The 17,075-nt window shown below is 31.3% G+C and overlaps 1 protein-coding gene and 1 long non-coding RNA gene across 2 annotated transcripts; one reads left to right on the plus strand and one right to left on the minus strand.

Annotated features, from left to right (window-relative positions):
• Window positions 1-81: 81 nt before the first annotated feature.
• Window positions 82-12,678, minus strand: LOC148614085 (ras-like protein family member 11B). Its single transcript, XM_088587917.1, has 4 exons — window positions 12,260-12,678; window positions 3,836-3,892; window positions 2,254-2,327; window positions 82-850 (listed from the first exon to the last, which is right to left on the minus strand). The coding sequence occupies exons 1-4, from the start codon at window positions 12,324-12,326 to the stop codon at window positions 419-421; spliced, it is 630 nt and encodes a 209-aa protein (XP_088444043.1). The 5' UTR covers window positions 12,327-12,678; the 3' UTR covers window positions 82-418.
• LOC148614086 (uncharacterized) lies at window positions 8,006-15,699 on the plus strand. The gene is made up of 4 exons (XR_015923560.1): window positions 8,006-8,084; window positions 9,535-9,590; window positions 13,019-13,061; window positions 14,273-15,699. It is a non-coding gene; the product is annotated as an uncharacterized LOC148614086 (long non-coding RNA).
• The last annotated feature ends 1,376 nt before the right edge of the window (window positions 15,700-17,075 follow it).

Raw genomic sequence — 17,075 nt, forward strand, 5'->3', positions numbered from 1 at the left:
TTTCGCTCTACTTCAGATAGCTTCCTTGCTTTATTAACTTCCGGTATAATTTTGCAAAAAGGATATTAAGAATATAAAATGTGAGCTTTGAATTATTTTTATAATGTAATAACATAAAGTACAGGTTACACAAGGTTCTTGCAACTAAAAGTCTTACATTTTTTTATCTCTTTTAACTATAAGAACGTCACTGAAGAAGAGATTTGATGATTCTTGGACGGACATGTAATAAATGCATAAGATAAAAAAATAACTGAAGATTTATGTTTTTACTCCTGATAGTAATATACCTTTTCTAAATTGATAAGGTTCCTTTTAAAGATAAATAAATAAATATTCAATACTTAAAATAGTTCGCAATATTAAAGTTTTTAAAAGAAATTGTCGTTTTATGATTTCAGCATTTCTTTAATATGACCTAGAATGTGTCACTATGACTACGACCAATCCGTTTCTTGAGAACTTTTCTCATATTAAAAAGTTTTGATCGGGACTTTTCCCCAGACTGAGCATTAGCTGTTGTTAAGCTTTTAACAAAATTCCTTTTAAGCTGTATTACTAATTCCTCCATCGCTTCAGACACACCTTGATATCCTTCCGCGACAGATATGTCATATTTCGGACAACATAATTGTTCAGCCAAAGACGCCCCATCGTCTTCGGTGACGCACCGTGCAGTCAACATATCACATTTGTTTGCTATCAGTACAATGGCGGCGTCTGTTCCTTTTAATTTAAGAATTGAGTCTTTAATACGACTTGCTTCATTGAAACTGTCTACATCTGTTACTGAATAAATAACTACATATCCATCCGCCCATTTTATATGCTTGTTACAAACCTCTGGTGACTGTAATATAAAATGTAGGAAAAATCATGAAAAGTTGAAATCTTTAAAATTATAATAAAAAAAGTAAGAATACAAAATACATTGTAATAGTTTAGCATGACTATGTGTAATGTGTGCAAAATATGAAATGACTTGCGTTGCATTGAATATATGAAAGGAACCTTGGTTCAAATTTGCTTGTTCCCTATCATTGGGTAAACGACGTCGACTGTTGGAAGTATGTCAGTAATAATAAATCTTTATAATCAAATTTGGACTTATAAAAAATGGGAATGACTCATACTTTCGCCGGTACACCCAGTTTTTTTTTGCAGATTTTAGTGAGGTTAATATCTGGTATAAATGTTTAAATTGAAGGTTAATATTTATCATATCACAATAATAACGTTATTCATTTAAAAGAAAATGCGATAAAAAAATACATTAATATCAATTATATGCTCGCGAAGGGAGCGTTTATGGTTGTATTTTCGATTTGGTTCTGTATACTTAGGGCAAGAAAAAGCATCAATATCCGGTTGATACCTTCATTTTCAGGAGCTGAAAAACAGCATAAAGGCAGCTTCATTTGCGTATACTTGTATATGTGCGATGGAGAGCCAAACCAGTCTCGGAAAATGTTTGCTAGTTTCGATAATTAAATACAAGTCGAATCATAGCTTTTCCAAGATAGGGTTGGCTTTATAGTCTGCAGTGTGGCGCCCAGATGTTGACGAAATTTACGTAATTAATATTACCCATAATTCTCGGGTCATAAAAATTGCGAAACGAAAACGAAACGAAAATAATCGTTAAAAGAAACGATCAAAACGAATGAATTCGACAAAATTAATCAAATTGTTATAAATACATAATTAAACTATACAAAATGAATCAGAATGAAGCGAAACTAAATGCAACAAAAGAAATCTTTTAAGACGTTTCGCAAATTATAAGAACCACAATGTAACATGTAACCAGTGCCGGACAATTCGACCCAAAGACATTTCGGACTATGACAACCAATAATTCCTTACGACTGCCGGACATTTCGCCCAATAGACATATCAGACCATGACAATCAGTATAATGCTTAAGAACAAATATATATCATTACAAAAGTTACCAAACTTGAAGGTTATAAGTATAAAATATCAAATCAGAGCTGACAAAAATTATCAAAGTTGTGTTTAATTAATGTTTCTTCGAGAGCGTTAAAAGGTTTCACCTTCATCATATTAATTTTATGATAAAAAGCCGAAAATAATCATGTCATGGCAGGCCTTCAGTGTAGTAACTGAAAACAAGAAATGAACGCACTAATAGGTGTATCAAAGCAGACCGTGTATTTTGTGCGAGTCAATAGATGTATGTCGTTGTAGAGAATATAGTTTTAGCCAATGTTTTAAAACTTTTAAACTTACATTTATGCCCGTGTCGAGAATTTCAAGCTGTATATCTTCTTTTGGAGCAGATATCCTGTGCGTATACATCATCTCTACAAACAAAACGAAGAAACTATCTATATAAGATTTCAATGTAAAAAAAAAACTTAGCTGGATTCCTTTTTACTTTAAACAGTGTAAGCGTTGAAAATAATCAGGCTGCAGAAAAAAAAATCGCGTATTAAAAAAGTCTTGTCGCAAATTTATTTCTTTGATCGTGATGATCGTTACATGTACTAAGGTTATAGGTCAAACGTGTAAGATATAGGGCAACGTCAATTTGAAAAAAGCAGATTTCAATCTCAAAAATCAATGGAAAAAAGGCAAATTCCAGATGACGAGGTTGGAAAAAATCATACAATACATAAATCACAAAGTGTATTGAACAAATGCATGATTGGGGGATGCATCATCTTTTTGGCTTATACATTAGCAACAAATATTTTTTTTCAATTCTTTAATTTTTGAATGTAAAATACCTTTTTCTTTGGAATTCTAAATATCTGGCAAATAAATGTCGATCAAAGGATGCATTAAAATATAGTTTAACTTCTTAACAGCGTTTTTGTCCTGAAGGTGTTCACTAATTTGTTGAATATTTTGTTATTTGACTTGATCTTTTGATGTTTAAGTAGGTATTTTCGGATGTACGAAACGAATGCTAGAAGATAAGTGCTAATTTAATAACATTTGGTTTGCTTTGTTTATCGTAGAATTTATATTGCTCTTGATATATTTATTTTAGCTCCATCATCAATTATCTTTGATCAACATCATAAAATTGCGGATTCTGATTTTTAATTAAGTTTTTACCAGGTATATCAGATGAGGTAAACCTGCCAACATTGTAAGGGGTGACATAGATAAATAAATATTTTTAATGCAAAATGACTATTTGTTGTTTTTGAAATCATCTTCATTATTTTCGAACTTTTATTTTTTGTTGTTCAGCCGATGCAATCACGATGTATCATGTTATACATATACAATCGATCTTTTCCGTGAACAGAATTTCAATATATTAAAAATGTGTCGAATGATTGGATGGATACTGAATGCAATCGACTTTTCAAAATATTCCAAGTATTTTTATGCATTCAAAAGTTTGTTCTTAATATAGACCATAGTTAATATTACTATTTTTTTCCTACATAAACGAATTAAGGCGGAAATTAAGTGAACATCACTCACTATTATGTGTGAGGTTTCGTAAGAATCAGGCAAAATGAGACAAAAAGAGACATGCAAGTCAATATCGACAATCTGACAATATACTTTCACTCAAGTTTGCTTTCCCCATTTGAAAAGACCATAATTTGATCTCTGCATCACTGAATTTGCTCATACAATTTCCTGAAGAATGTTAGAAAAAATGAGGTTTTCGACAGAGTTATGTGCTACTGAAATGTTCACATTCAGTGTATTTCAATGAAATCATAACTCAATTTAGGAAAGGGAAATGAAAAATTTCGTTTTATTTTCATAATTCTGAGGGTGCAAATATTCATCAAAATGAAGGGTTTTTCATACTTTGTTTCAGCCTGATGTTTAAGATTCATACCTTTGTTTCTGTCATAATCCCCTATATATCTCTTAGTTATGTATCTTACTGTAAAGGCTGAAAGGTAGTAATCTAAACTTAGTTATCATACATCATATAAAATTAAAAAGAACTGAAATAAATACATAAAATAAATTATACAACTGTAAAGAAATTGGCATTTTTTTTTTTTTTTTTTTTGTTGTAGTTCATACAGTTGACGTAAAGTTACTATAGTATACTTCAACTTTATAGTAATTCTGTTGTAACAGAGACCCAAATGTTTTTATCAAATTCCGTATTTTGGCATTGCTTCGATTGAAATCGTGTTTCGTGTAGTGCATCAAATTAGTGTAGAAAAATCTATATTTATTTTTGTGGTTTGTCGAAATTTAAATAGTTCATGGAAATTTAAATTCGCTGCGAACCAACAGTGTACAATGTCACATGTAATTTATGCGGAATAGATCTGCAAATCATGCTTTTTCGTGGATTGCGGCGAAAGTGAAATGACGTTTAAATAACTGAAGTACGTGTAAATGGTAATATTGGAAATAGATAGTAGTAAACATAAAGAAAATGTAGTGCGCTAGTAGATCTATAGGTCAGGTCATTATCCGTTCACTAGGAACAACATTCGTAAGAATAATAATAATTCAAAATACATTAAGACTTAGTCAAAGAAATAATTACATGAACCTATATTCCCGTATGAGAAATCAAGAGAGAAATATATCGAAGAGGAACCAGACATTGCCAATACCCACAGAGTTCCTTTGTCAAAATGTGTTAAGCTTATTAGAGTTAGTGGTAATTTAATCACAAAGCTTTAATGATATATGCTCTACTCAATTTTTCAATTTTCTGCAAAGTACTTTGCACCCTGTTTCTCGTGTTATGTAATGCTATTTTCAGAAGTCAATTTCTAGAGTTATCTACTATTTATTATGTTTAAGTCAGCTTATTATACCAACACTTCATAAACCATCTGTTTAACTTTTAATGGCTGATTTAAAACCATGATATATGAACAGGAAATCCAGAATCACCTTTTGTAAATTCTTGGCTTCGATGAATTTCCTTCAGGAATTGGCAGTAATATTTTAATGTTTATAATTCATGGGATATAAATCTTTGTCAGTGCCATTGTGTCTATATTGCTATGTATAAAGTTTGTTTCGTGTATTTTTTCATCCTCAACTTATGCAATCTCATCAATTACAACTTATATCAATCTATGTGTTACAGGAACATTTAGTTTTGAAAACATACGTGTAATACGTAGCTGTGTATAGTGATTTATTTTATAAATCGGATTTTAACCCCCAAAAAAGACTTAAAACTTCATGAAAAGAAGTCGTCTCTAAATAAATATCTTATGATGCATATGATAAAATATACACTATACACTTTTTTGTTCGCGGTTGCTACTTTTCACGGATTATGTCAAGCCAGAATATTCGCCGGTAAAGTGTTTTATGCGGTTTAAAAAATGTATTCGTTGTATAGTGTTCAAAAACCTTTTCGCGGGTACTATTTTTCGCGCTATTCTGCCCATCGCATAAAAAGCAAAAAAAAATAGTACTAATACGTTTACAGTAACCCAAGTTAAATGCAAAATAAGCTATTTACAAATAACTTTTGATATTTGAGATGATAAGGAAAAATTGTGTCCGTTAGGACCATAACGGCAAAAGAGGAAAGAATAATTCAAAGGTCAATTATACGGACAACGACCAAGCAAAGAATAGAAGCATCAGATTATATTCAGGGCTTGATAGATTATCCAAAACTGTAGATATACCACTAAATACCAGGACCAGAGAAGTAAGCTTGCACTACTTTTACTGTGTGAGGTTACTCTCGGAGAGTGTTTAAGGTCCTGAGGGAAAAGTTATTTATAACAGAAAGTTTGCAAGAGGAACAAAATATTCGCTATTTTGGAGTTAACCATCGTTTTTTTTTATTAGCGTATTGACTTATTTTTTGTGTATATATGTGTGTGTGTTTGTGTGTTCTTGAGACTTTGTAATTTGTTTTATTCAGGTAATGTTTGGTCCGTTTATCCCCTTCGTTTGTACCTTTGGTACAATGATTTACGAAAATTATGGTATCCTTAATCTCAAGTTAATTTAAACAAGAGGCTGCCGGGAGCCTGAAATGCTCACCTGATTAAAGTTTGTCTTTCAAGGGCAATAAATTTAACAAGGAGCTGGCAACAATTGAGTCTGCTAGGACGTATCATAAGGATCATTTCAGCAATTGAAAGTTTCTTTCTATTATAGTTTTCAAGAAAAAAAATCATCATTTTTCCTCTTTCAAGGAGTTGCCCGACAACTTTGATCCCTGAAAACTTTTGAAGGCCTTATAATAAGGAACATTTCAGCAAATGAAAGAGTTCGCTGGACCTAACCGTTTTGGAGATATATGCGAAAAACTACTGTATGACCCCTATGTTCTATTTTTTAGTAACGGCAGACATGTTGTTCGACAGATCAAAAATCCCCACGACAGTTCTATGCAGGATACTTCGAGGAGATTCATACCAAGTTTGGTTCCATTTGGGCAAGTAATGTCAGAGGAGAAGATTTTTGAAAGAAAGAAATAACATTAAAAATAGAAAAAAAAACGTCAAAAGGGCAAAAGCTCCAACATGGCTTAGTGGATTAAAACGAAAACTTGACCCCAAATAGATCTTATCATGCTGAACATTTTTACCCTATGTCAGAATTTGGCTAAACCTAACGGTTTTGGGGATATAAGCGAAAAACTACTGTATGACCCCTATGTTCTATTTTTAGTAACGGCTGCCACGTTTTTCGACGGATCAAAAATTCCCACATCTGTTCTATGCAGGATACCCCAAGAAACATTCATACCATACCAAGTTTGGTTCCAATTGATCGAGTAGTGTCAGAGGAGAAGAGTTTTGTTACGACGACGACGGACGCTAAGTGATGGCAATAGTTCAAGGTGAGCTAAAAAATGGCAATATGCACCAATATGAAATAGTTAAATAACACAATATCATAATGTGTGTAATTGTGTTGAATTTCACGTGTTTTATATGCCTTAATTGGTTTCTTGTGTTGGTTATGTTTTGCATCAGGGTACAGAGCAAAATAATCTTTTTAATTTATTTATAAAATTGAAATGAAAGAAATAAGAAAATGGTTCCTAATGATATCGAAGTCAACCCTAAAATAGTACAGAAATAATATTACGAGATTGGGTATGATGAATATATCACAGAGATAACAACCCCACCGGGGTGAAAAAAAAATGTCAGCTCAAGGACACCGTTGGGTCTTCAATGAACGACGAGGAAACCCACACACCTCATGCAGGCTGCGGTAGGCCGAAAAACAGTATTATCCACAGAAACAACGGAATAGTTGGCCTTATTGACTCCAACAGCATAAAAAGTAAACTGAAAGTGAAAACGAAACAAGACATACAGTCGCCAGAAATTCCTTACTTTTCTTAAAAACTGCGACGGGGTTAAAGTACTATAAATGCTATCTTTAACTGTTTGACAACAACCCTACTACGGGGTACCCATTGAAATACTGACAGTTAGTTGAAAATAATTTTAGATACTCGTTTTGTAAAAGGAGTATTTTGAATATTTACTTTCAAATTAACATCGAAAAAGTAAAATGAAAAAAAGAGTGAAATTAAATGGTAGTTACGACCCATCAGAAAGATAGTCCTAACTTTTTAAGTTGCTACAAGATTGAAGACATCACTACAGTTTTATGGTCGTCATCATCAACTCGCGGATCGTTATGGTGATCCATCTGCACCATGAAAACTGATTTATTCAACGGGTCATAGGTACTTTTTCTTTTAGGATCTTGGTATTATCTGTTTTATGGTCTAGTCATAGTGCCCGAAAAATATATATATTGTGCATAGTTGTAATCATAGTATTTTGGAAACAAAACACACACAAAAAATGTTTGTTATTATAGACGCGATAAACCTGTTTGCCTGGTAAGTGAAACATCAACGGTATACATAAAAATAAGTTTAGGCAGAGAAACCATTACGGTGGGTAATTAAGACCTAATTTATGACATATCAGTGTACTAAACTGTTTAACATATGATATTATCTAGTTACTGCTGATAAACATAACAAAATAATGACTTAATAAATAACATTTACATTTCATATCAGAAGCAAAAACAAAGATAAACCTAGCAGTCACTTTTGCATTTTATGCTTACATGGGTGGCCTAGGCTTTTGATAAAAATGAAATTCAAAGTAAGTATATATTTTTCACAAATTTCGTTGTTGCGTAATGAAAATGAGTCAATTCATAACTTCTTAAATTTAAATAAAACCAATAATGATTCTTTTGAAATCAACTTAAGCAAAAAGACAAGAAACAAGATCAAACTGCTATCCAAAACAAGTCTAATGAAATTGAAGCTACATTGATAAAACAACGATACCAGCAATCTAAACATCTAAACAACGAACAGAGAACAAAACATGAGAGAAAGCACGAAAATATATAACCAGCACTAAAAGTCAAAGCATAAAATTAGTGCACAGGTAGGGTAGGCATTCATCATTAGAATTTAGAAGAGTCTACATAGTGTCCTCTATATCTAGGGTTTTTTTTGGAAAGACGAAGGTGAGGAAAAAACCCTGAGTAGATTTTGTTAGTCGAAAAGCACAATATATATTTTGAAAAATGTAAAGTAAGTTAAGCAAGTTCTACAATAAAATCAAAGACGAGTCAATGACACATGATCTCATAATATTTTAAATGTATTCTTATATTGACTGAATATAAACTTATGAATTAGAGTGCAAAGTAAATGACAAAAATATATTGCAAAAAGTGACATAAAAACAATTGATAACATTTATAGTAAAGACCAGGTTCACCGGGTGCAGGGAAACATTTCGTTTCATCATTGGCGCCTGTCGTCGTCGTCATTAACAATTTTTTAAAACTTTTCTCCTCTGATACTACTGAACAACATTACAACCAAACCTTGTAGGAATGTTTCGTTGGGAATTCTGCATCGAACAGACGATTCAATTTTTTATCCTTCGAAAATTTAAAACATTCGTCAAATTCTGACATAGGTTAAAGTGTGCAGCATGATTGGACCTTTTGTTTGCAAATCTGTATAGTCATGTAGGACTTATTACCCTTTTAAGACATTTTTTCTGCTATTTATAATAATACTTCAAAAATTCATCTCCGCTGACACTATTTGAATTAGAACAAAACTTGATATGTATGTTTCCTAGAGTATTTTGCATATCAATGATGTGGGCATTTTGATCTGTCAAAAAAACATGGCTTTCGTTACTAAAAATAGAACATACGAGTCAGACAGAAGTGTTTTTTTCCGAAAAGATTTCCAAATCACAGATAAAAATGTTCAGCATGATAAGATCTATCTGTGGTCAAATTTTGATGAAAATATGTGAAGCCATGTTGGATTTATCGTCCTTCTTCGACATCTTTTTGCTATTTTTAATGTAATTACTTTAATCAAAATGTTTTTCTCCTCAGAAACAACTGGACAGAATTCAATGACAATTAATATGATTATTCTTTAAGTATGAGCGTTAGGATTTCTTTTCCAAGAAAAACATGGCCGCTTTTACGAAAATAGAATGTAACTAATCAAGCCAGGTGAGCGATTCAGTTACTTCAGTTTATTATCATTACTTTTTTATATCATTCTAGATTTTCTGTGCATGTTTCTGAAACTTATAAGCTGAAGGACAACGAATATCAGCCAGGTGATCGATTTAATTGGAACAACATATTCTTAGTATTTATATTTGTCAGATATGATAGTGATTTTTTATTGATAAATAGGAATATATAATCATGTTATGTTCCTTTATATTTCGGTCACGTAATTAAAACTTACATTTGTATGATACATGCATGGTAAAACATTATGCCTGACAGTCTGGCGTACGTTAAACTTGTATAAACAGTTAACATGATGATAATTGTTACACTAAAGCTGTTTGTCAGTCCGATTCAGGATCATTTTGACATCACTATTTGTGTTTGCTAGTGAGCTTGTTTTGACAAATTTCTCAGATTTTGTCATTTCTGTGGTGTGTATAGAATTTGTTTCTGCTTTTAAGAATAAGATGTATTTTATATGGTAGATAGATTTTATCACATTTTAAGTTAATCGCAATCTTATGAAAGTAATAGAAAAGAAAAAAGATTTTTTTGAGCATTTTATGAGTATAAACCAAAAATATATCTGTCGCAGTGTAGTACTTTTTAAAAGTAACAAAGTTGAAAAACTTAATTGTAGTGATATTAAACGAGCTTGGCCTATTATTTTGCCACAGAAATGCCATTTTCTGGTTTCTATAACTAATATACTATAGTCGGCGTCACATAAATAACATACTGTTAAAATTTGAATAAAAATATTTTCTACGACTTTATTGACACCTACCGTCGTTTAAATTGTCTTAAATGACTTGCTCATTCGTTTAGCCAAACGGCTTCTCTCTAAACATTGAATCGTTAAATTCCGGTCAGATTTTAATTCAAGGTGCCAATATTTACATTGTAAAAAGTCGGCCATGTTTACAGTGATCGGGTTGCTAGGAGATGTTGTTTACGTTTAAATGGTTTGTCCAAAAACCGAAGAACCCAGAATGCACTTCGGCGTTATTTCGGATATCTCGGATTTATTTTACGCGAACAACGTACAATACCGAGAAGTTGATCAAGCAGACGATTGTCACCGGAGTTCGACGGGAACTTACAAACTTCGTTTGTAAACAAATCGTCCCGTAAAAACCAACATGGCGGATATTAGTATGGGATTTTCCCGTAAGGATTTGTTACGCATGATTTAAGCTAATAAGCGACTTGTTTTTGAGAAGCTGTTTGGCTAAACGAATGAGCAAGTCATTTAAGACAATTTAAACGACGGTTGGTGTCAATAAAGTGGTAGAAAATATTTTTATTCAAATTTTAACAGTATGTTATTTATGTGACGCCGAGTATAGATTTGACTCTGCTGTAATGAAATGAGTAGCCAAATAAAAAAAAATCCGATCAAAATTCGTACTGTTCATCAATACATTAAGTACGTGCATAAACACGGTCTTTCAGTGATTAATAAACATATGTATCAGTTCTAAGGGATAACCGAGTAAATGGGTCTTTTCTTTTGGTAAAATCTTTTTTGTATTCAAATTTCAGATTTTTTTTTCGTTTGTTCGTTTCTTTTTCTTTTTCCAGTTTTTTACCTTTTTTAAGAGATTGTCCATGTTAAAGAGTAATCAAGGGAACCAAGATTCTAGCGGAAATTAAAAGAATGTAATCCGGGGACAAAGACCAGACATGGAAAACATCATGGAGGTCTTATGATACGGGTGGCACAGTGTAAATTTTGTCCCACTGAATATTTTGTTCCAATGTAATGTATATATTATATGTGTGTTAAAAAGTATAGTCAGTTTTATATCAACAATGGCTCAGAAAATGACTGTAGAGATTCCTAACAAAGCAACTAAACTTTGTTCAAATTAAAGCGTTATCTCCCTTTCTTCCGTGAATTTAGATACTTTCTATGTAATTTATTTCTCTTTGATCGTTGAAGTTAATCAAAACCCAACATTCAAATATGAGAAATGATGCATTTGTGATTTGAAATGAACATTTTTGAAAATAGTTTGTGCCATTACTTGGTTTTTGCATGGTCAACCTCTTAAAAATGCGATTTTTTATAGTTTCTTAAATAGGATAGCTTAAACGATCAGAAGCATATATTACTCACCTTGGCGAAAAGCTATCATTTTAAAACAAAAAATACTGCCTACTTAAGATCAAAGCCCGTTATATTAGAAATAGTTATATTTCCAACATGTGTAATGTGTATTAAGTTAATTAATGGATCAAAAGCGTACACAATTAACACGATAGATTGACATGTAACCCCTACATAGAATAAAACGTCCTGTTTTTGTCCATTTTTAATTTACCCTATTAATTTTATAATTTCGTTTGACTATATTTTTTATCAATGGCATTGAACACCACAAACAAATTTTCTTTGGCAATTTGATGTTGGCGAGTTTGTTTAGACAAATAACATTCATGAGGAATCTTATTAAAATTGGACCTGTCAATTCAGTCCATTCAGTCACCTGCATGCAGTGATAGTAAGGAACAATTGATTGGTCTAATTTTAATTAGATTGCATTCTTGAGCACAAATGCCCTTCTCTTTATTTCAAAGAAATGACTTTTTATTGTTCGTTTATAAAGAAATAACTTTCTTAAATATGTGTATTATATAACATCATATGCGTTATTATTTTGAAAGTATAGATGGAAGAAGATGAAACACAAAAAAAACACATAAATGATAAAAATTATATAAAAAAAAATATTGTAATAAATGTAATAATGATGATTTATCTTACCTGTCTTTCCGACGCCGGGTCCTCCTAATACCACAATCTTGGCATTATTAAATTTCTTCTGAGACATATTTTCTTTCTATTGTAGAATACCTTATTTCTTTTTTAAAACAATGATATCATGACGTATATTTGAATGTTTTATATATAACAGTTTCCCTTACAGGGATAGATTCAATCCCAAAACAAGCCTTTAGGTAATGAAGTAGCACAGAGTCATAATCATCCGAGTGAAGTTTCTCTTTTGTTTTGACTTTCTGAAGTAAGTTTGGAATAATTCCAGAGCGCACAGATTCAAGATGTGTCTTTATAGTTTCATCAATACCAAAGATAAGAAACAGACAAAATGCATGTTATAGAGATTCTTCAATGTGAAAATGGTTTAACAAATACTTAGCATCTGTTCTCATGATAACTTCCTTAAGCTAAGATTATGATAGGAGCTAATTAATAACATGCGCTGCTTGACAAGAAAATGCGAGTGAACATATCTTGGGGTGAAATATTCCATTATAGCTTAATATTCAGGAGTGTTTGTACTTTTGGGGGACGATCTGATATTCATGTAACTCAAACAATAACTCAAGGAACTCTGTACTTTCTGCAACTTTCGGTTTTTGATCCCTGCTACATATAAATATATTTAGTTTTTTTTTCAGAGAAAGACGTGTAGTCAGTTGAAATACTTATTTTTGTTCATAGTAAAAAACGAGAAAAAAGAAAGGGAAAAACGTGGCTTAAACAGGACATATTTATTTTCAGTAAAAAGAGAACAAGTTCCCCAATGTAGCTGAATGTATATTAGGTAAATATTTTTATTTAAAACTTTGTCACAATTCAGTCCCTCTGTTATTAGAATGATAAAAATTAAATACTTTAAGTCCTTCTCTGTCCAAGAATCAGGCAAACTGTGTATACGGTCTGGCACTTGAAAAAAAACCAAGAAATTTTATTGCATTATCCATGTATTTATACCTCATAGCCTCTAGAAAAAAAACTATCAAAAGTTTCGTAAATTTAACCTTCTTTTATTATAGATACTGACAGGTCAAATTTGGTTGAAATGCACTATTGAAAAATGTCGTGAAAATTTTCCCTCACTTTTTCCCTATACATGGAGTCAATCAATATCGCAGTTACAGATGCTACAGGATATTTTAAATAGCTTTTCAGTAGTTTTCTAAATGTATTCAATAAAGACAAAATCGAGAAAATATGTGTCACCCACCAGCTTGAATCTTACATAGAATGGTACATATATCTAATCTTTCAAGCACATATCCGCAATCCAGATTGATTGAACATAATTATATAAATTAGAAGAAAGTATAATTACAAACATTTTGTTCTATTTATTATAGTACATCGATCAACATATATAAAAATTAATTCAAAAATGTCTATTTAATGAAAATTTAAATGATACTGTATAGAAATCCAAATATAAACCATAAGTTTATATAATAAATCAGATCTTAAGTCAAGATCAAGCAATACCCAATAAAAAAAACTGAAACGTCTGAACTTTTAAGTAGAGTCAGTATAATAATTAGGCATGATGTGTTACATTTATGTCAAAAAACCACAAAATTCTCTTTTAATTAGAATTCACAAAACGTTAGACAACAAAACAAATTCAACTAAACTAGTCATAGTTTGCCATTCACTTCTGTAATAAAAATTTCACATACTGTATACGAAAATGGCACTTCAAAAAAGTATTCGTTCTTAGTAAGGTTGATTTAAAAGGGGGATAGATGTTTGGTTTTCTCCAAAAACTTATCTGTGTATATAAATACATGAAGGCTTATATACTGAAAATGCATCGTTCTTTGGTGGGTTGTATCACCTTGTATCACCGCTACCAATGACGGTGTCTGAATTTTACATGGCATGGTACTTAAAGAACACTATTAATACTCGTTATCTCTGCAAAGAAGAAAATTATTATCAGACTAATGCAAAACTACAGGAAGGACAGTTTTCATTTTTCAGTTATGTATTAATCTATTTCAGAACGAAGCTCTAAAAACACGAAATATTAAGTAAAACAAATCACATATACAGGAGATTGGAAATAGACAGATGATACAATTCAATCATTTCACCTAAGTGTATCATTAATAGATTCTGATTATGAATCGCACAAAAAGCCTGATAATATTTTTTATGAGATCACAAACAGGTAGACTATGTAGCTGATAATCTGGAGGTTAAAGCACAATGAGATCTCAGCAGTGCGTCATTATGTTCAATTATACATCAGATCAGTTTCAGCGTTGGAGTAGTAAAAAAAAAGCTATATATGAGAATACATTGTTTTAGTTACTGTCAAAACACTTTCAATTTTCTAAAGTTGTTAAAGATGCATTTAAACCAGTCAGAAAAAAAACATGGAATCGAAAATACTGGTAAGGAAATACGTAGAATGAAAGTTAAACATATCGAATACGCTAAAACAAACGTTCCTTATACATCCATCTATAACATTTTAGCTTTCCTAAATGTGTACTATGACATAACTACCATGTAATCAGTTGAATTAGTTAACGTAATGTGAAGTGTATTGAACAGATCAAATTTCTCCAGCGCACTGTCCAAACTGAACAGCTTAATCACTTGTCGATATACTAACATAAATGTAGACAGCATACATTGAGATGGATGATATTTGGCCTCCTTTCATTCTGTTTTCCAATCAAGAAAATCTGATCGGATGTTACAAGCACCTTTATTAATATTGATAAGTACCGTAATATCTCAATTGTTTTTAGGACAAATGAAACTCTTACGCTGGCTTTATTTACGACTTAACATAAAGCTGATAATGATCGATAAATGAATTGATAATCAAATATATGTTTTCGTTATCAACACCGGAAGTAAATATTTATGAGTAGACACTTTTGCTACTATTTTTGATGGAACATCATTTGTATCGCTGGATCATTTCATTTAAACAAATCGTTCATCTCTACGTCTGATCTACCCCTTAAGATTTTAATGTCTATAAATAATAACACAATATCTTTACAAAAATAAGCTGTATTTTGTTTGACGATGTGAAAAAAACTACAATAATGGCAGAGGAGAAAACACTTGAGGCAACAAAACATCCAGCAAGCTCAAAACAGCGTCCGACGCCGCAATCAGTCGTCTCATGAAATGCAATAATCTTGTAATAGTGGTGAAAAGTGAATGATATAATGCAACGTTTAATGTTGATCGGAATAATATCCGAAAACAAGGCCTGTTTGTAGCGGTTAATAAGAAGGGGTACGAATGACTGCCGCTGTATAAAGCTTGATCATTCCAAAGGATTATTGCATAATTGATGATCTATGTGTATTGTCAGAAACACATAAACTGCATGACAAAAACATTATTGTAGTCATAATAACAATATAATTGTGACAAAGTAGTTTGTTAAGTGTAATAATAATACTAATACTAATAATATACAATGTTTGTCTATACTGTAAACAAATTATAACAATTGTAATGATTTCATATTCCATAAATATTTTCATTAAAATTCAAAGAATGAGACAAAGGAAAAAATGCAATTCATATTTTTCCATAAGTTTAAGTGCAGCATAAAAAATACATAAAAAAACCAACTAATTATATGGTAATTTTGTGAGTTCCATATAGGTTTTCATAAATAAAATGTGTATGGTCCTCATATAGTTTAAGAATTAAGAAAAATAATTGTTCAAATGTATCTTATATATACCAAAGCATACATTTTTTACATCTGTCCTAAATATGTGTGCTTTTAAACATTAAGAAACATATGTTGATATTTTGCAGTGTATAAAAATAATAAGAAATATCTTATTTAACGAAGAGTCTATTTTTAAAAACAGAACAAATATATAGCTTCCATTATTTCTGAAGATTTCAAATCATGTTACATGCTCATGTTTTTCTTATTAGATACCGGAAACAAATAATTAACAAGTTTAATGCATTTCTGTTGTATTTCTAAAATTAACATCACAGAATGCGAATGAAAAAGCGTACTTCTGTTTTTGATGAAACTTGTATTACGAATACTCTACAAGGGGTGGGATTTGCGCTGGGCAAATATCAAATAGTGTTCCAGTAAATTGGGTACTAAGAGGTAGTCAAGATATGTTTAGAACTTATAAAGTCGTCTCAGTCTAGTATTATTTGTCCTATCGGCTTCTATAGTAAACCTTAAATTGCTCATACTTTTTTTAATCAATCTAATTTTTGACCACGTTTTCCCATCAAATAAATGTCAAAAATCATTTTAGGTTCATTTTAGGAAAAAGGCGCGTCCTTTGGTGCAACAGAATAGATGGAACTAAAAATAAACTTTTTTACTTTCATTTTTATTTTGAGTTCATAAAATAGACCCTTTTCCTGAAGTATTATTTTTCATGAAGATATTGTTTTTCCTTTAAAAAAAAGAACATGTTTTTCAGTGTCAAAGCTTGATATTTACCCCGTACTTTGGATGACAAATGACAATCATTTGCAAAAAAAATCCAAAAACCAGGAAAACCCCCCAAAAAGCGCATCATATTTCTTTAGTCTCACCCGCTCAGGATAACGCAATACAAGACATACAAGACTGACACCAAGAAGGTGATGTAAAGATGACAAACGAAAATTAACAAGAAGATTTACTTTAGATATATAAAAAAAGTATATGTCTCTCACTTTCATTGAAAATTGACCCTACGCTGAGAGAAAATCACACATTTGAAATAAATTTCTTTAGTTAGTCTATTATATACAAGTATTGCATTAAATATTAAAGAAAAGCCTCATTGCACAAGTGATCCTA

Source organism: Perna viridis, chromosome 6 (genome assembly GCF_037379345.1).
Source record: "Perna viridis isolate PV_CMFRI_1.1 ecotype Kerala chromosome 6, ASM3737934v1, whole genome shotgun sequence".
In the NCBI taxonomy this organism is placed as follows: Eukaryota; Metazoa; Mollusca; class Bivalvia; order Mytilida; family Mytilidae; genus Perna; species Perna viridis.